This window comes from Zootoca vivipara, chromosome Z1, assembly GCF_965207765.1.
Source record: "Zootoca vivipara chromosome Z1, rZooViv2.hap1.1, whole genome shotgun sequence".
NCBI classification, from domain to species: Eukaryota; Metazoa; Chordata; class Lepidosauria; order Squamata; family Lacertidae; genus Zootoca; species Zootoca vivipara.
Genome location: NC_142583.1, coordinates 28,089,301 through 28,109,473, shown reverse-complemented (window position 1 = coordinate 28,109,473; position 20,173 = coordinate 28,089,301). Strand labels below are relative to the sequence as shown.

The 20,173-nt window shown below is 42.3% G+C and overlaps 1 protein-coding gene across 3 annotated transcripts in view; it reads right to left on the bottom strand.

Annotated features, from left to right (window-relative positions):
- Positions 1-20,173, bottom strand: part of GPM6A (glycoprotein M6A) — a 179,554-nt gene that overhangs the window by 65,401 nt on the left and 93,980 nt on the right. The window contains exon 2 of one of the 3 annotated variants that reach the window (XM_088659699.1): positions 17,653-17,724. The exons of the other annotated variants lie outside the window; for them this stretch is intronic. Coding sequence (XP_088515825.1) covers positions 17,653-17,724 — 72 coding nt within the window. The remainder of the gene's footprint in view (positions 1-17,652; positions 17,725-20,173) is intronic. 3 annotated transcript variants of the gene reach the window in all.

Sequence of the window (20,173 nt, the reverse complement as noted above, 5' to 3'; positions counted from 1 at the left end):
GAATAAAAAGTAATACTGGTTACTGTGCTGTGCGTTAACAGCAGTATATGGAGGAAAATATTAATACCATATTTAGGTATGAGCACCAAATATACAATTTTAAAATGCTGACCATTCTAAAATGCAATATTCTAATTGTAGAAATACTGCTGCTGCGGAAGTTCTATTTCAGTTGTTGCTGAATTTTGAAGCATCAATAAAGGAATGAAAGAGTTGTATTAAATAGTGTTTCAATGTGAGGGTGACTAACATGGTGCTTTCCAGATGTTGCTGAACTACAACTTTCATCAGACCCAGCCAGCATGGCTAGTGGTGACGGACAGTGTCAACTGCAGTCTCTACGACATCTGGAGGGTGCCACCTTGGCTACACTTGAAATACCTCCCGTTTCTGAGAAGTCCAAATTCTCAGTCGTTCGACAACACATCAAAAGAAGACACATCATACATGTGCTTTGCTGGCAAAGCAAACTGCAATGTGCTTAATTTCTTTGGTACAGGCAAGTGTTTGTACATCTGCTTTATTGCTGTAGGAAGCATTACCTAATAAAATGCAACAAGAAACATTTGACTGAATTTTCAGAACATTTCCAAATGAGCCTAGTTTGGGAAATCATTCAAAAACAATGAAGTCATAAACATCCTTCCTATCCCACTCCCTGGTTTGTTAACAGACATTAAGCTAGAACTCTCAAATTCCACTGTAACAGCCAACTCTGGTTTAACACAAGCCAGGATCTATGTGCCAAACCAACAATACAGTGGGAGGAGAGAAGAGGAAAGGCAAGGGAGAAGTGCTTGTCCCCAAAGCTTATTCCTCACTTCATAAACATGGTTTATGAATTATCATATGAACTGGGCCACTGAGTCACAAACCACCAACATATGAACTGGGCCACTGAGTCACAAACCACCAATATTCGTTCAGACTCAGTTCACACATTGCCTTTCTAACATGGAAGTGCATGGGCTGGATTAGTCACCTTGTCTTGTTCTGATGAAAGGCAGAGACAGCTTAGAACCAGCAGTGCCACACACATTTAAAGTCCTGCCACTCAACTTCCTTCCAGATGTGTTGCTAGGGCACCATACAGGTAGACTGGGCTGCCAGTTGTGTTCATGCCAAATAAATCACACACCAGCAGAATTCAACCCACAATCTTACCACCCCATAATCATTTCGTAAGGCTGATTCACATGACCATCTGTGCACATGGGAGCTGTGAAGAAATGTTGGCTGCCGATAGATTATTTCAAAAATCACTTTTTGAGAAATTATGATGGCATGCAAAAAGCTGGATCCAGCATGCAGCAATTGATGCACACAGTCAATTCACTATAATCTGTAAACCAATATGGGCAGGCTTTTCAAACATTCTTGCGACTGACCCAATGGTGGTTTGAATTAGGCTTCAATCATTCTTAAATGTTGTCAAACCTGTAATATTCATAACCTGCACTATTTAATAAAACAGATTAAAATCGTTTCACAATATACATTTCTGATCATCAACCTTCTGTGTACATATAAAAACTGTATATAATCCACAGTGCTTAAAAAATCTAAAAACACAATAAAACAAAGCTAACACTAATACAGAATGGATGTACTCTCACCCATAAATAATGATCATTCACAGAGAGGGAGCTGTACTCTTCCAACAACAACCTCTACTGTCTGAGCTTATTTTCTGAATGACTTTTACTTGCCAAAACTGGAAATGAACCCACCCTTATATAATCCCCTTCACAAAGGGCTTTGGACTGCATATAGAGGCAGCTCTACATAAAGGCAACTGCTAATCTTCTCTTGAATGAAAAGAATTAGATTTGTAAAACATAATTCATCAGTTGGTATTTCTGTGGAGTCCCTAGAGTGTTATTTTTAGACTTTAAAAAACAAATACAAGTTCCCTGCAGCAGTGGAATCACTTCTCCAATTCTTCCACTGGTTTAATTGAATTACATCCCCATAAGGTAGATCACCAACCCTCAACTTTAGTAGCCACCACATACGTGTGTGAGAATTTATTATTATTATTATTATTATTATTATTATTATTATTATTATGGGGGTACTCAAGGGTACACAGTACTGGCACCTTTTTGTTATTGTTAAAAAGTGCAGCACTTACTGTAACAACTTCATGGTGAGTACCAGCACCTATTTTTCTATTTAAAAAGCACTAATTATTATTGTTGTGATTGTTATTGTTGTTGTTACAACTGATTTATTAATCACCGTCTAAACAATCATCTCACTGTGATTTATGCATATATTACAGGTAATTAGAAACAGTTAAAAACACCAAACTACAGATGCATTTAAGACAAAACTAAAAACTTAGTTTTTAAGTATAAAACTATAAATATTTCTAGGGGAAAAATTAACACCACATCTAATCTCTTTGGTGTCCTTCAGTCCTGCAAAGTAAGACATCTTAACAAGCATCACTACAAGATAACTGTCATTAAAGACCTATGGGAATTTGCCCCATCAAAAAGTTGCCCTGTCTCAAATATATGTGCCTAATAAGTGGTAAGAAATTTAATAGGAAATTATGAAAAGAGGATCCCAGCATCACCCACTAGCCTCACGTTATGTATTATTTATTCAAATTCATAAGCCATCCAATACCCAAGGCTTAGGGAAGGTAGGATTTTTCTGAAAGTAGGTTGATCTTAAACATATCAAAAGTGATAAGAAGCCAGTTTAGACAGATTACCTGAATCCTCATTAAACAATAGAGCTAGAAAAGTTTCAGTGGCTGAGCTAGTCTCCTATCCTCAAACAGGATATCCATTATCTAAAAGGACAACAAAGACTTTAAAAGAAAATGGGAACCACTTACAACATATATGAAGAAATGGACTCATTGGCAGGGTTTGAGTAAAGAATCGCAACTGTATACAACAACAAAAAAAGACAAAATGTACTGGTAAAATTTGGGGGGAACAATACGCAGGGTGAACAATATGGAAATAAAACAAAACGGGAGTATGAGGGAAGCCCAGGGGAGGAAGGTGGAAATATGAAAAATTGTTAAAGATATATTGTTAGAAGAAGTATACATGGAAAAATCAATTTAAAAACATTTTTTTAGAAAAAAAACCCAAAAGCAATAAGAAGCCAGTTTAGACTAGGCATCCCCAAACTGCGGCCCTCCAGATGTTTTGGCCTACAACTGCCATGATCCCTAGCTAACAGGACCAGTGGTCAGGGATGATGGGAATTGTAGTCCAAAACATCTGGAGGGCCGAAGTTTGGGGATGCCTGGTTTAGACAAATTACCTGAATGCTCATTAAACAATAGAGCTAGAAAAGTTTCATTGGCTGAGCTAGTCTGCTATCCTCAAACGGGATACCCATTACTGTATCTAAAACATCTCTGACAGATACCTACCAGGTGCAATCATTGCCTTCAGTACATAGATGTCATGTCCTGATAACGCCAAGGTTGCAGGTTCAATCCCTGTATGGGACAACTGCATATTTCTGCATTGCACGGGCTTGGATTAGATGATTCTCAGTGTACCTTCCAACTCAACAATTCTATGATTCTGCTGCCTGGTGTTTAAACGGGTTCTTAGAAAAGCTTCAAAACAATTTGCAGTGTAGGGTGGGTGGGTCATTGGGTTACAGCTACCACCTTTTGACCAGGCAAATTATAGGCAGTTCAGGGGAGCAAGGAAGGTGCATAATATTATATTATATGATCACAATATAATCATGGGTATCTAATCACATCATTTTAATTAGCTCCCATAGTAAGTGCTGTGCTACCACAGTATTAAGTACTGCCCAAATGTGTTATCCTGCCTGGCAATTCTAGAATTTTCAGAATGTATATTATCAAATAAAAAATATTAGTACGTGCTGCCAATTGGATTTAAAAAATGCTTTCATTTAGAATATCTTTAAAGTATACTTGCTACAGCTCTTTGTAATCCATGCCCCCACCTGAAGAAACACACATTTCTGAAACTAAAGACAAGACAAATTTCTGCCCTAACAAAGGTAAAGGACCCGACAGTTAAGTCCAGTTGCGAACGACTCTGGGGTTGCAGCGCTCATCTCGCTTTACTGGCCGAGGGAGCCAACATTTGTCCACAGACAGTTTTTCTGGGTCATGTGGCCAGCATGACTAAGCCGCTTCTGGCAAAACCAGAGCAGCACATGGAAACGCCGTTTACCTTCCCGCCAGAGTGGTACCTATTTCTCTACTTGCACTTTGACGTGCTTTCAAACTGCTAGGTTGGCAGGAGCAGGTACCGAGCAACGGGAGATCACCCCGTTGCAGGGATTCGAACTGCCGACCTTCCGATCGGCAAGCCCTAGCCTCAGTGGTTTAGACCAGGCATCCCCAAACTTCGGCCCTCCAGATGTTTTGGACTACAATTCCCATCTTCCCCGACCACTGGTCCTGTTAGCTAGGGATCATGGGGGTTGTGGACCAAAACATCTGGAGGGCCGCAGTTTGGGGATACCTGGTTTAGACCACAGCGCCACCCGCATTCCATTGCCTTAACAAAATGTATGGACAAATTCTGTGGTGGTGGTGGTGGTGGTGGTGTGTATGTGTTTGTGTGAATGATTTCTACTTATGGTGGGCAGATCCCTGATATATGAGCGATCTCCTTTTAAAATTATTAATGGGTAGCATTCCTTTAAAACTGCTGGCCCTCCCTTCATCAAGTAGCCATTAAGTCAAAAGGAACCATGAAGATCAAGCATTTTGTCCTCACCTGGCCATATGTTTAACTTCATTTACATTACACTAGATTGTATTTGTGTGTGACTACCAACAACAGGAAGCTGTAGCCCTAAGCCCCAGGGAAGACACTTCTTGCTTGCTATTATGCTCTTTACAAGCAGCAGTGGGCAATTCCATTTTGTACCTATGTCTTTTAGGGAGCTCTGTATTTCTGCAAATCACATGGGTTCTTTGTATACCACAGTACAGGCATTGTACCTGTGAGACATCCATATATAACCCCTCTCATAATGCATACCAGAATTATTTTTAAAATGAGGAAGATTAGAGCAAAGTATAAGGTACACAATTAATATTATTGTCTAACGCTGTGGTCTGAATTTAGAACAGTGTTAGATTGGGATGCCAGCAGGACATGGTTTCTATAGCAACTGAACCAGAGATAGAGAGGTGCTATTAACTGGCTGCATGTAAGCAAAGCTGAGTTCATCTTTAGCTGATAAAAACAAAAAAACCCAGTGTTTTCCAAGTATCGTTAAGGTTTAGAAAATATGTACATTTTAAAGGACAGATAAAAAGGTTTATGCTTAAAAGTTGCTTTTTTTTAAAAAAAGGTTACTTCAGGATTGTGGCTCAAATGGTTATACCTAGGATGCTTTGTAAATTTAGGGCAAAATATCAGAAAGCCCATATTGCTGACTGCAGTAGCTTATTTCTGCTAGTGAATGGATTATATATTTCTGACATTCTGCAGTACAAAAATTAGTCTTTAGGTTAATGCACATCAAGAAATTAAGGGTAGTGACTTCTATATATGCCACTCTAATATGTAAGCTATCCTCCACCCATATTCCTCTGCCCGATTCCACAGTAAAATTATTTAATTTTCAATTTATTTCCCTACCACCCTTTGTTTTGAACTGGGCTTGGTTTTCACAGTCACACATTTATTTATTTTACAAACAGATGGCATCCTCCATTCTGTATCCATAGTACAGCCACCTGCTGCTCTGCCCTTAATCATTGCTGTGCCTCCAATGATGGCATCTTCCTCTATGTGTGCAATTACCAAACAAAATCACAGTGTTTTAAGAGCAACACAAGAGCGAAACAAAAATTGGCCAAATCTTAGTTGCAACTGAAGCATACTAGCTAGGGCTGTGATTTATAATTTATTTAACAGCAATAACTAGAAGAGTGCTGTAAAGATTGTTGAAAGGCACTGTCACAAAATTATAGCACATTTTCATGAGTCCTAAGTCAGTCCATCTCACACCCTGCATGGATTGTTCCATGTGAAAGAAAAACAGACAGACAAGCTTTCATGGAGGTTTAGTTAAAGCCTGGCCAGCTTTAATCGAAGGGCTTCATTGAGGAGGAACATAATTAATTGTTTTCCATGTTTCTAGCTTATATCTTGGTTTGAAGTATGTTCAACAGCTTTAAATTTACAAGCATAAACTCCCATGAAAGAAAAGATTCATAGCAATGATTAGCAAACTGATTAGCACACTCTTCTTGCTCAAGAAGCATATACATCACGTGTTGGCAAAATAATCTTTAAATGAAAACATTGTTCAAAAGCAGTGTTAGAAACTGAGATATGAAAGTTAGGACCTAATTGGCACCTTAAACCTAGGTTATGGGCACCCCAACGGAGTGTCTAGGCACACTTTTTAATATATATAACAAGAATAGAAAGCTGAAAATGAATGAACTGCAGCTAAAAATCTTACGTTCATTTTTCACATGGTCTAGTCCTCATCTGAAGACTGCAAAAAACAAATACATACAGTACATCCTCTGCCTTCCTCCCTAATATTCTTTTGAGGGTCCCTTCTCCAGTCATCATAGAGTAGCTGAAAGTGGGGAGGCAGAAAAGGTCCTCCTTTCCTTCCAGCAGTGGCAGTTTTAATCTGAAATCTTTTAATAGAATAGAATAATAGAAACTGCTCAGAAACTGCTCACATTGATGAAACTCCCTGTCACAAAATGCACCTAGAACAATGTGAGTTTTGAATGCTGTTCAAAAGTTGAGAGTTCTGAATTGCTTCTATTAGGAGCAGCAACTTCTGAGTTCAGTTATTTTCCAGGAAGCATCCCAGTTTCTCAACCAGTTATTTCACCATGAATAGCCAAGACAAATCATGTCAGTGTTCCTTGGAAGGCATAGGGCTACTATGTTTACTCCTCTGCCCTCCTCTTCCTGTTATCCAACTCTTCCAGAAGTCAAACTCCCACTCTTTTGCAGTGGTTCTCACCTGCGGCTGCTGTACAGAGTCTCTATCCCAGGTATTGTAGCCAATTATGTTAAATGAGAAGCTAAAATGAGCGTAGCAATATGAAGTTGTAAGGCCAATGGTTCAGTTGCTACAGCTGATGCGTATTCAGGGTCAGTTTAGGTTCCAGCTTCAATCCTTCTTATATAATAAAAAAATTCAGCTGAACGGTTAAGGGTGGTATTCAATGAAAGTTTCCTGTCTGGAACCCTGGAGAGCTACTGTCAGTCAATTTAGACAATAATGGGCTAGACAGACCAATGGTCTGACTTGGTTTAACATAGATTCCTATGTTCTGATCCATGATCTACTATGGTGACACCCAGCAGTTGTCCTTTGCAGAAGTCTTTCCCTGCCCTGCAACCAGAGCTCCTTTTTTAACTGAGGGTGCCAGGAATTGAACTTGAGACCCTTCATGTGTAAAGCATGGGTCTCCGATTGGGCTATGCTTCAATTCCCACAATATGTGGCAAAAGTTTATAAATCTAGATCCACACTCCACAACCGTCAAATAACATTTCTTTCCTTCAGTAAGCTATCCGGTAAATGTCTCTATGACACTACACTAAAGAAAACTTTTAAGTCATTGAAAAAGTTGTGTGCTAAATGTAGTGCAGTGTGTCCTCGGCATGCCCTTTTAATACTATGATATGATTAAACAAATATCTAAAGACATCTTTGCGTCCACGGGTGAGAAAGCTGGGCTAAGTTTTCTTCTACAGTGGTGCCTCGCTAGACGAATTTAATTCGTTCCACGGGGCTTTTCTTATAACGAAAAATTCGTCTAGCGAATCCCATAGGAATGCATTGATATTTTTTTGCCCATAGGAACGCATTAATTGAATTTCAATGCATTCCTATGGGAAACTGCGATTCGCTAGATGAATTTTTCGTAAAACGAATTCGTCTAGCGAGGCAACCTCCACTAGAAAAAACCTTTCGTTAAGCGGAAATTTTGTTAAGCAGGGCATTCGTTAAGCGAGGCACCACTGTATTAAGAAAAGAGAACAGTTGATAAGGTACAGCCCTCCAGCAAGTTTGTAGAACAATGGTGGCTGAGTAAGAAGAACAATGGTCATTTACTACCATGAGGCAGAATGAGGCATCCAACTCAGGGGGGCAAATGCTGAGGGTAGAAAGTGGACAGATTTAGAATATCACAGCTACCCTTATGCCCTTAAGGTACAATGGCAAATTCTGTCTCAAACTGGCCAGCCTTTGAACATGGAATAAATGGTGGCGGCATCTTGTATTTTGCTTAAGGCCACAAAATATATTGGGCTTGCACTGGTTACTGGACACAGTCTACTGGAAAATATTCTACACAAGCACATCAAAATAACAGGGACAGTGCAAGAACACAGGCTTTCACAATGCCCTTTCATTTCAGTGGGAACTTCCCAGTATTATTGTTGTAAAGGGAAAGGGTAAAGGGACCCCTGACTGTTACGTCCAGTCGTGAACGACTCTGGGGTTGCGTGCTCATCTCGCTCTATAGGCCGAGGGAGCCGGCATTTGTCCGCAAAAAGCTTTCTGGATCATGTGGCCGGCATGACTAAGCCGCTTCTGGTGAACCAGAGCAGCGCATGGAAACATCGTTTACCTTATCACTGGAGCACTACCTATTTATCTACTTGCACTTTGACGTGCTTTCGAACTGCTAGGTGGGCAGGAGCTGGGAACGAACAGCGAGAGCTCACCCCGTCACGGGGATTTGAACTGCTGACCTTCTGATCGGCAAGTCCTAGGCTCTGTGGTTTAGACCACAGCGCCACCCACATCCCATAATTATTGTTGTAGTTGTTGTTAAAAGATGTAGACCACCCTTCATCTGCATTTCTCAGGGGGGTTCACAGCATAATACAAGATAAAAACACAAAAGAAGAAAATGAAACAACAATAACCCCTTCCACCCTCTCCCATGACACATTTAAAATGATATAGGATGTTAGCCAAAGGCTTGTTTGAAAAGGAACATTTTCACCTAGTGCTTAAAGCTGCATAATGAGGCACCAAAGGATCTCCTACATCATGGGTAGGCAACCTAAGGCCCGGGGGCCAAATCAGGCCCAATCGCCCTCTAAATCCGACCCACGGATGGTTTTTACATGAGTAGAATGTGTGTTTTTATTTAAAATGCATCTCTGGGTTATTTGTTGGACATAGGAATCTGTTCATTTTTTCTTCTTCAAAATATAGTCCTGCTCCCCACAAGGTCTGAGGGATAGTGGACCGGCCCCCTGCTGAAAAGGTTTGCTGACCCCTGTACCTACCGTGTTTCCCCTTTTTTAATACGTAGTCAGAGAGTAAGCCATGGCAGCATTTTTTAGCATTAGTGAAACATAAGACACCCCCCGAAAATAAGGCATACCTCCATGCCTTGTAGAACGAGACCGTCGAGCGCCCCAGCCAGCCAGCGGGACCCAGCCAGCCAGAGGGGCCTGGAACCGGCTGCTGCTGCAGCAGCGAACGCCTGGAGCGCCCGCGCCAGCAGCCTGGCCCCTCTTTTTTTTGCCTGCCCGAGGCAGCCTGCCGCCCCGCCACCGGAACCGGCGGCTGCAGAGCAGAGCGCTCCGCAGCGCCGGGCAGAGCGCAGCGGCCTGGCCTCTTTATTATTATTTATTTGCCGGCCGCCCCGCCACCGGAACCGGCGGCTGCAGAGCAGAGCGCGGCCAGCGGGGAGGGCTGCGCGTTCCCGTGCGGTGATGGCGGTGCGTGGACGCGCGGCGGTGGTAGCAGCAGCAGCAATGGCTGCTGTGGATCGGCGGCTGCCGAATCTCGATGACTTCGCGGGGCAGAGCTGGAGCGCCTGGGTGGAGAGGGCCGGGCCGACCGCAGCCGAGACAGGTGAGCGCGCCCGCCCTGCCCGCGGGCCCGGAGGTGGCGGCAGGCGGCGGCGGGAAGCAGGGGACCCTCCGTCGCCGTTTCTGCTGCCGCCGCCGCCGCCATCGAGCTTCCTCCCTCCCTCCCTCGCCTCCCCTCCTCCTCCCTCGCCCCCTCCCTCACCCCGCCCGCCCCAAACAAAGGAGCCGCCGGGTCCTAGCGCCGCCTCACTTCCCGCCCGATGGATCCTGCCTTCCTTTTCCTGCCGCTTCGATCGGGTTCCCTAGGATCTCTCGATCCTCCTGATGGGATCCCCTCTCCCCCAGCCTGATTTCACCGGGGGGATGCTGTGATCAAGTCAGGATCTTTGTCCCACGCGTTTTCCAGCTCCTTATGTGCTTCTCGTTCCTACTTTGATCCCTTATTACAGGAGCATGGGTTTTTTTTTACAGGAGCACAGCGGCCTGGCCTCTTTAATTTTTTTTTTTTTGCCGGCCGCCCCGCCACCGGAACCGGCGGCTGCAGAGCGGAGCGCTCCGCAGCGCCGAGCGCTCGAAACGCCCAGCAGCACCAGGCGGAGCACTGAGCCAGCAGCCTGCTGCCTTGGTGCTTGGAACCGGCTGCTGCAGCAGCACCGCACAGAGCGCCCAGCAGCACCCCGAGCCAGCTGCCTGGCCCCTCTGAGGAGGCCTTAAGGTACAAGACATCCCCTGAAAATAAGACACCGTGGGTTTTTTTGAGTAAAAAAAAGAATAAGACGGTGTCTTAAAAAGGGGGAAACACGGTACATGCTAAAAATTCAAAGACTCAAACTATTTCATGATAGAATAGTATACTGCTAACTGACCAATTTTCACTCCATTTTGCAAGGCTGTGCAAGTTGCTGTCCTATCCTTTCCATAACCAGAAATGAGAATGAAACTTGATCCACATCAACAGATACAACAGCCTATTGCAAATGATGGAAAGAGGGCTTTTTAAATGGTCCATTGGGGGCTACCAAATGATTTAAGGTTGCATTTGCTTCCTTCATTTTGTCCTTAAGACTTTGCCATTACCAAATTTTCTGCAAAAAGTAGGGTTAGACATGGGGCCAGTCATTGTGGCAATACAGGGAACGGCCAGGGTGGCGGGTGGGGTCACAGTCAGCCCTACTAAGCAACAGTGTAAAGCAATCTGATTCAGGCAACACATGGAAATAGATGAAGACATGAATTAGTGGCTCAATGGCATGTTTGCTCCATTTGGACTCTGCTTTAGGAAAATATATTAGACTGTCACTGACAATCATAATTGGCTTTATATATAACCAACAAATCTTCATTGGTTAGGTATTCTGGAAGAAAGCCAGGGGGAAAGCAGGAGCGAGATATCTTGGCAGCAAGTCCCATACCCAACTATATGTCTTCACTGTACAGTTTATATGTGCGTATGAAATGTACACACAGGCAAGTGTGGTTTTTTGGAGCAGTTGAGAACCTAGTTTCTGCATGGCTTTCACCTACCCCTAAAGCAAGTGTATGAATAAGGACTGTACAGGTGATACAGCCAACATGCAAAGGTCACCACAATCCCACACCTTCCTTCACGTTTGTTTTATTCAGTTGCATGAATAGGACTACAGAGAGTGTGGGTGTGTGATTGAGAGTCTGTGTATTTCAGAGATCACTATGCAATTATAATGCTATAGCACACATAGTTGTGTACTGTGCCATTGGATAGTTTCAGATGTTTCAGCAGAAAAATCTGTGCAATCGCAAAGGTTCAAGATGCAAAACCCACCTGAAAAGCATATTGTCATAATTTTGACAGTGGCATATATAAAAAAGGAGGTGGGAGGAACAATGTCAACAAGGGTTGAATTTAAGCAACTGCAGTTACAACTTGGACTCGTGAGAATAAGGACTAATTCTAAAGATTTCATAAAGGAGTAAAGTTTTAAACTAAAAAGATTGTGAAGTCACTGTTCTACACTTCAAACAGTTTTATTTCTTGCTTAATGTAAATATTAAATTGCAGTTGTAAGTTTTGTTTTACTATGCTTTTAAAAATTGTTCATGTTTGAGTTTATAATACTAGTGCTTAAAGACGTGTGTATATGCCACATGTATGCGTACATGCATACACACGCATAAAACTTTTATCCCAGAGCTGAGAGATCTTAGCCAACATTACAACAACTCCAGTTTTATGCAAAAACATTCTAACAACATCTTGCAGAAAATACATGTCCCTTTTCCTCCTTCTTGAAATATGAGCGATTAACACAAACAGGATCTAAGGGGACACACGTAGTACTAGGCACAGTAGCCAACTCCTAGGGGCCAAGGTCCCTTCAACCTCCCTAATAAAATATTTGAGGGGGCTAGGGGTCCCCAAAGTTGATGAACATTGCCACTCAAATGATGTGCATATGCCACGTCTTGTGATTGATTAAGCGAAGTGGAGCTTACCTTGCCCCCCCCAATATTTTATTCAACTTGACACCCCTGGTACTAAGACCAAACAGAATGAATTCTTTTCTCAAGGGTAGCACCACTGAACTCAACAGGACTGAAATAGTGCTACTGAAAGGCGAAACAGACCAGTCATCATGAAAGCTATTCTCAAAAGTAACCAAAAAGGCCATGATCGGTATAACGCACTGTAAATCAACATGCAACAAAATCAATCGAAGCATTACATGGTCAGTGCATCTACCAATTTACAGCAAACTAAGGCAAATCAAAAATATGGATGGCAAAGTACTGCAATAATGAATCAATAACACGACTGAGGAAATATGTATGTCAAATAGGTCTTGACATTTTAGAGCAGTAAAGCAATCCCTGTGTTTGGAAAATGAAGAATTGTCCTGCACCCAGCATGGGTTTTACTGTTGTACGAACGCTTCTAAAAGACTGTTTCAGATACAAGAACTCATCTACAAATTAAAATTGGACAAGCAGAGGAAGATCTTATAGACATGTCTTTGGGAAGCTTTTTCTACCTCTGGGTTTATTTCCCTCACATAGATTTGCTGCAGGAGCATTGGAGTCTTCAGGCTATATTCTATATACTCCCCTGTTCTATATTCTATATTCTATTCTATATATTCTATATACTCTTCAGGCTATATTCTATATACTCCCCTGTCTTCTTCAAGAGGAGCCAGTTCTCTTCGGAAACACGGAAACTCTGTGTGTGACTGAAGTGTACCCAGAATCAAGGTGTCATTTTTCTGCATAAGGCCTAACTGGTGTATTTTTGTATTTAAGATCCCAAAGCACCTGAACTTGTTTCATTTATAAGATTAGGCAAGACCAATATGGGTGGTGACACTTTTTGTGAAGTAACACCCAAACAAACAATGAACTGAGTGATCTTATTAGAATCTACTAATGAATAGCTGACTGAGTTTAGGACCAATGCTGGGGCTTTAGTATCCTCGGGCTCCAGAAATAAATTAATTCTTAACAGGAAACATGGAGCAAAAGAAAGGGAAAGAGCAAATCACAGATCTTCATTAGCTCTTACCATCAAATAAAGCTGCCAGTAATTCTACTGAATGAAGTATTGCACATTTGAGTTGGTCATAAACATTATATAGGATGAAAGGAATCAAGGCATTTGTTTAGAATACCCAACACACAAGTCACAGACTTTTATAGGTGTTTTAGTGAATTCTTCTTTCCAACAGCAACCAAGCTAGCCACCTATATTTATTGATAGTTAAACCAGTACTTTCATAGGTTTAGAACCTTTTAAAGCAGGGGTCAGCAAACTTTTTCAGCAGGGGGCCGGTCCACTGTCCCTCAGACCTTGTGGGGGGCCGGACTATATTTTGAAAAAAATATGAATGAATTCATATGCCCCACAAATAACTCAGAAATGCATTTTAAATAAAAGGACCACATTCTACTCATGTAAAAACACCAGGCAGGCCCCACAAATAACCCAGAGATGCATTTTAAATAAAAGAACACATTCTACTCATGTAAAAACATGCTGATTCCTGGACCATCCGCAGGCCAGATTTAGAAGGTGATTGGGCCGCATCCGGCCCACGGGCCTTAGTTTGGGGACCCCTGTTTTAAAGTGATGGAAAAATCTGACTGCTATTCTCTTCCTTTGCTGCCTGAGCCAAGTCATATTCTTTAAGCCTTCCTCCATGAAGTAACTTTTCCTGAACATGACCAATGATGTCAAACATTGTTGATTTCTTACTAACGTTCAAGCATTTTGTTTTTTGAAGAACCACATATGATAATTCCATTCATGCTTTGATGATGAAGACTTAATTTGAGTCTGAATTTTTAGCATCTAGACTTGTCTTTCAAAAATTGTGAAATGCGGGATTTTTTCTGTTCTTCTACAAAACTAGAATCTCTGAAATTTGCCATGTAAAATCGCTAGCAACTAGCAGAATGGCCAGGAGACACTGAAGTGATGCCAGTCCACTCAGTAGTACAGCACCCATTAAGTTCCCCAGGTCTGAGCTATTCATTGGGAGACTGGGTTCGTCCTACTCATGTCATCTAAACTTTAATTTCATTAGACATTGCAACAGCACAGAAGATATAGGAGAACATGGATGACTGACTAGAACAGGGGTCGGCAATTTTTTTTAGCTGTGGGCCGGTCTACTGTCCTTCAACAACCACAACCGCTGCTGCTGCTGCTCCTTCTCATGGGTAGGCAAAACGATCTCATCCACTCCTCTCTCTGGCCCACAGGAGCACCAGGGCAGCAGCAGTGGTGGGAAGATGAGTGACACAAAAGGGCTGGCTCCGGAGAGCGGCTGCTTAAAATGGCATTCAGCCAGCCCAGCCCAGCCCCCTTCCTCCTCTAGGCAGGGTGGGGAGGAGCCAGGAGGAGCGAGGGAGGAGGCGGAGGTGCCACAGTGTGTGGGGGGGGCAGAATAGTGCAGGGGGAAAATGGTGCAGCCCGAACAAACAGAATCCCCACACCAATCCAGGGACAGTCTGCGGGCCAGATCCTGAAGGCAATTGGGCCTGAACTGGCCCGTGGCCCTTAGTTTGCTGACCCCTGGAATAGAAGCTATCTACATGGTTCTTTCTTATTCCCTTTCTCCCACTACACTCTGCGCCACAAAGAAAAAAATGGGGAGGGAGAGCTAAAATCAGGCAGTAAGAAGACATCTGAAAAGCTACAACAGTGGTGGCATTAGCATTGGCAGTTGCTGTCACCATATTTGGCCAGCCAGTGGCTTCCTGTTGTCATCCTCTATCTGAATGTCTTTTCCAGACACATGCTGATACTATTTTACAAAACTAAAATGATCATTATTATCTGCAGGACTGACCCTTAGTTAGAATGAGGATCTTTTAATCTGTATCTCTAGCTCAGTGGAAAACTTCACATGAATGCAGAGGGAGACAAACATGCCTGTTATTGAAAACACTCTCTCCCTCTCTCTCTCTCTCTCTCTGTAGGCATGTGCATATATGTGTGTGTTTGTGTTTATATGTATCACTGCGAATACCTCTCTACAGCAAGACATCAAGGAGGTTACATAGGCTTTGACAACTCTAATATTGGTCATGAACACCCATGAATTGGAAGTGGCCTTCTCTTCCAATGTCCCTCCACTCTGGAAAAATAAAACCTGAATTTTCTCTGTTTCCAACTTATGAAAATAGGAAGGGAGGGAGAGAGAAGATCTTCAATAAGCGGATTCCTTCTTATGTCACTGTCCTACTTTCAAGCTGCATCACATGAAAGCAATTTTGCATGCACTTAAATGTGGTTACACATAGTATTTCCATTACCCACATTATACACTCAGAATTTAAACAGAAGACAGTTTCTATATTTTACCATATCTGTTGAATAAATTATTCACATCTCATTTACGAAGGCTCCATTTAATAGCACAATATAAATAAATCACTTTCAGCCAATGCATTCCCAAAGGATTTCAAATGAAGAATTTTGATCTTCTACTTTGTTTCCCTGACTCTTTGTTCACAAATAATTTGTCAATGCAGCCTTCTTTGAATTGATTGTGAATGTCTACTATATGTTATGTAGGAAATTCTTTGTTGACACTGTTTTGAGATTATTTCCATGAGCAATTGGGGGAAGGGAAGCTTGAAGAGGCTGGCAGTGTACCATCCTCACCTTTTCAAAATTATGAAAAGAGCCCAGGAGAGAAACTCATCTGAGTGGTTGTGTGCTTTGGGGAGAACTGGGTGACATGGCAACTCTTTCTAGCTGACCTCAAGCCACAAAGAACCAGAAGCTGTAGCCATTCTACTAAGCTGAGAATTGAATCTCAGACTCCGAATAGAAATGACTGTCAGATGAGAGAGAGTTTAACAAGGCTTGCATGATGTGTAGGGAAAACAGGCCATGGGGGAAATAGTGTAGGCACTTCTTCATGAGTGGTGGTGGGATTTAGAACTGTCCTATGTAGCCACTAAGAACAACCCTAAAGATTCGAGTTTCTATGTATGCTGCTAGTAGAGGTTTACATAGTGGCGGTAAGTAAGGATTGGAAAGCATTTCCCAGAATAAGTTTGAGTGGGAAGGCAGAATCCAAATGACAGAACTTGGCTATAACAGGGCTTGCCAACCCAATGCCCACAGGTGCTGTAGAACTCATAAAGGCTTTCACTAGCACCCCTGGGCAAATGTGCTAGGCACTGGGCTTTCATTTTTTAAAAAAGGTACATTTCTTCCTGGGGCAGAAAGTTATGAGACAAGATGTGCAGGTATCTTTTAAGCAATTTCTTTGAAATGGCAGTAAGTGTGATGTGGCTGCCTTGTATCTTTTTACTGAGGCATGTTCCTTGCTATTAAACAGCAATACCGTGGGGGGGGGGGAGTGTCTGAGGAGCAGAGATCACAAAATATTGATTCTGCACATTCAGGACTTGCCATGGTAACCACAAGGCTGTCTGGCGTAGCTGTCTCTCTAATTTTGTGTTATGCCACACTCTGCATGGCAGCCATTTCGTGTTAGGTCATGCTTACCCCAGAGCAGCTATTTTGTGACTGGTACCCCCAACACCCCCTCTAAATTCTAAATGTGCCCAGTGGTCCAATAAAGTTGGCGACCCCTGTTCCAGGAGATGCTGACCTTAGTCAAGGAACTGAAGCTTGATATGCTGCTGCAGCAAATGCTGTCTCTATTTAAATTCTATTTTGTAAGAGCTAGAAAGCATGTGGCTGATTCAGATGATATTCTTCAGGCCTAGTGGTGATGCTGCCAAGATTAGCTCTTCCATATTATACAGGGACAGAGATAACCAGGCTGGCAAGTCACTCATCCTTGGGTACTCATTCTGCAATGGTAGTGAAGGAACAGCAGATATACCTAGAGCAGAGATGGGAAACCCCAGGCCTCTCTAACTGCTCTTGAGGAATTCCCCTAGGCCACACCCCAGGCCACACCCCTCACCAGCCCCACTGCACTTCTTCGTTGAGTGCTTATGTAATTGTGACAATGCCTCTTGCTTGTCTGGATGCAGTGGTTGATGTGTGCTTTTCCCTCAAGACTTGCTTATGTGGCCCCCCAGAAGGTTGCCCATAAGGGAATGTGGCCCTTGGACTAAAAAGGATTCCAGCCTTGGCCTAGAGACTGGCAGAAGCCAGGTATAACCATGCCTCTTGTGCATATGTTGCAGACCAGTAAGTGCATAGCATATTCAGTGCCCAACAGTTCCATATCAGAAAGATATACAAAGCAACGTAGGTTTATACTCGCTTCTGATAACCTGCTTGCTTTTTTCCACATCGCCCTAGGTCCAGTCTTAGTGCTGTCCAAGAGGGAATCCTTGTGGAGTGAGCCAATTTTTGAGGAAGAACTAAAATAGCAAATGTACAGCTTACCTAAACGATGACAAGTGAGGTGCATGTTAACCAAGCAGATTTCTTCCTCTCTCCCTGTCCTACTGCCCATATCTGAAAGGTGTAAACACCAAGTAGGCAGAAAAAAAATTAAGTATATGACTAATGCAGTCAAATGAAATAAACATGGGAAATGTATGGTTTGATAGGGGAGCAGTTTCCTGAATCTGTGGAACAGTCTTCTTTCAGGAGTTGAGTGCAAGGACCATCATTGGGGTAGAGAGCAATACAGTCTGCTATACACAATGTGGGGGGGGGGACTTGAAAGGCAATTATTTTTAGCTACTGCATTGTGTCTCCAGCTTAAACATAAACAGTGAATGTCCTGCCAGCCTCAGCCGTGTTTCATCTAAATGCACTACTGTGGACAAACACAGCATAGTAAGTTGAAATTTCCTCATCACTGGCCTGGTGCCCTCCAGGCACCATTAGTCATGATGGTCAGAGCTGATGGGAGATGTAGTTCAGAACAATCCTCCAGGTAACAGAGGATTCTCTCTGCCAACATTTATTCTCTCTGCTAACACAAATAGGGATGAATTTAGGGCTGATTTGCCCTTTACATATGCAAAGAAGAGCTGTGTGATGCTAATTTGCCTTCACCTCTCTGTTATTACTCTCCACATGTTCAGGAACACTTTAAAAATAAAACGTGACACCAACATCAAGACATTTATGACATGGTTTAGATGCAATCGTAAGTGGGTGGGAATCAAGCCATGAGAAAACTTGTTAAATTATAGTGTGATCTGGAAAGCTGCAACCCACAGCAAACATGCACATTGTAATTCATGCAGTTCGTATAAACAGGCCAAAGGCAAAACCAAAGTTGATGCAACAACTATGACATATGTACTCTAGTTAGTTAATTTGACATCAAGCAGATCAAAAATAATGAAAAAGACTGAATAAAATATAACGACTTGGATCCTTAGATGCATAAGGAGAAGGACGTTCACATTTTTTAAAAAAATAGTTTGCTGTACCCTTGTCTCCTCTGCAGCTGCTCTTAACCCTGAAAGGCATTTCTGGAGGAACAGGGACCCTTCTGAACAATATGGGGTAAGGAAGGGGCATTTAGGAGGGGTGAACAGCCCCAAATAGGCAGGTGTCAATTACCACCTCCGGCTCCAACTACAGCATCCTCTACCTCATCCTACATGATTCAGGAGGGCCTCTCAACCCTCAGAGGTGTATGTAGGCATTTGTTTATCTTACAATTAAAGCCAATGATTCAAAAACTCACTTAGCATGTTCTCTGCTTTGACATACAGAGCAAATATATTTTTAACATTAACATTTCTACAGCCATAGGCACTTTTCAGAAACAAACAAACAAAAAAGCTATTACAATGCGATTCTCATATTCTCAACATGGCGTCTCCAATGTAATGTCAGTGTGCATCAGAGCACTCTCAGCCACACATACCCTTGACCCTCAGACCTCCTTCCACCACCATTAAGCTTTTAAAATTGATAGGTTTGGGAAACTTTTGGAGTTGAATGATTGAGAGGCTGCCTATTTAGGAAGGTTCCTATTTATTTGTTTGTGTTTCATTATTTGGGGGGTGGGGGTATTCTGAGAATTGGGCATTTTTGTGGTACCCATGGTAGTTTATTAGATTTCTAAATGGGCTTCCAGGCCAAAAACGTTGGGGACCGCAGATCTGAACTATGCAAAATGCCGGGGGGGAGGTTCAGGTTTTGTCATTTTAAATGTGCAACTTCAGTTCAGAAGCTCCTTCCACATGAAGTAGATCTGATAAACACACAGAAGTTCTTGCAGTGGCTTTCTCTTCCAAGATCATCCCCTAGTGACGTAACTAACTGACAGAACAAAACAAAAATGTCTGCTTGCCTCTAATGCAACCAAATCAGCTTTGACTTCATAGTTCATACACACTTTGCTGAGTGCAAGCTGGTCCCTTTCGCACTGGTTAAGGCAAAATGTGTTACCAGATATTAAATGTCTGAGCATTAAGGCATTCTATTCCTCCTGTGCGTTCATTATCCAAAACAAGTAGAGGGAAGAGGGAGAGACAAGACTGGACACAGCTGCTTACAAACAACTACTGAAGCCTGCTGAAAAACAACAATAAATAAATAAAAGATGGAGCAATCCATATACAGAAACTGCAAAAGATAAGATAGTGTGCAGTTATATCTTTTCGTGCTTTTTATTATAACTATCGCCATTGTAATCATCATCATCATCGTAAAACTATTTTTCTAAGTGTACCAAAAGAAAGAAGAGGAAGAACAACATTGCAACATGAAAATGAAGTAAACATGCACAGCTGCCAGATTTTCATGCACACGATGTACATTTCTTAACAGCCATGCAAAACTAACTCCAGTTTTTCTCCACGAAACAACCCTCTCCTTTTTTAATAGTTTGTTGTAGGTATGTATGCTAATATCTAATAAAGGAAGTGGTTTTGGAAAATACGGTATAATGGAACGAATAATCAGTTCTTGTCTTTCATAGGTATGTTGCTCTTCC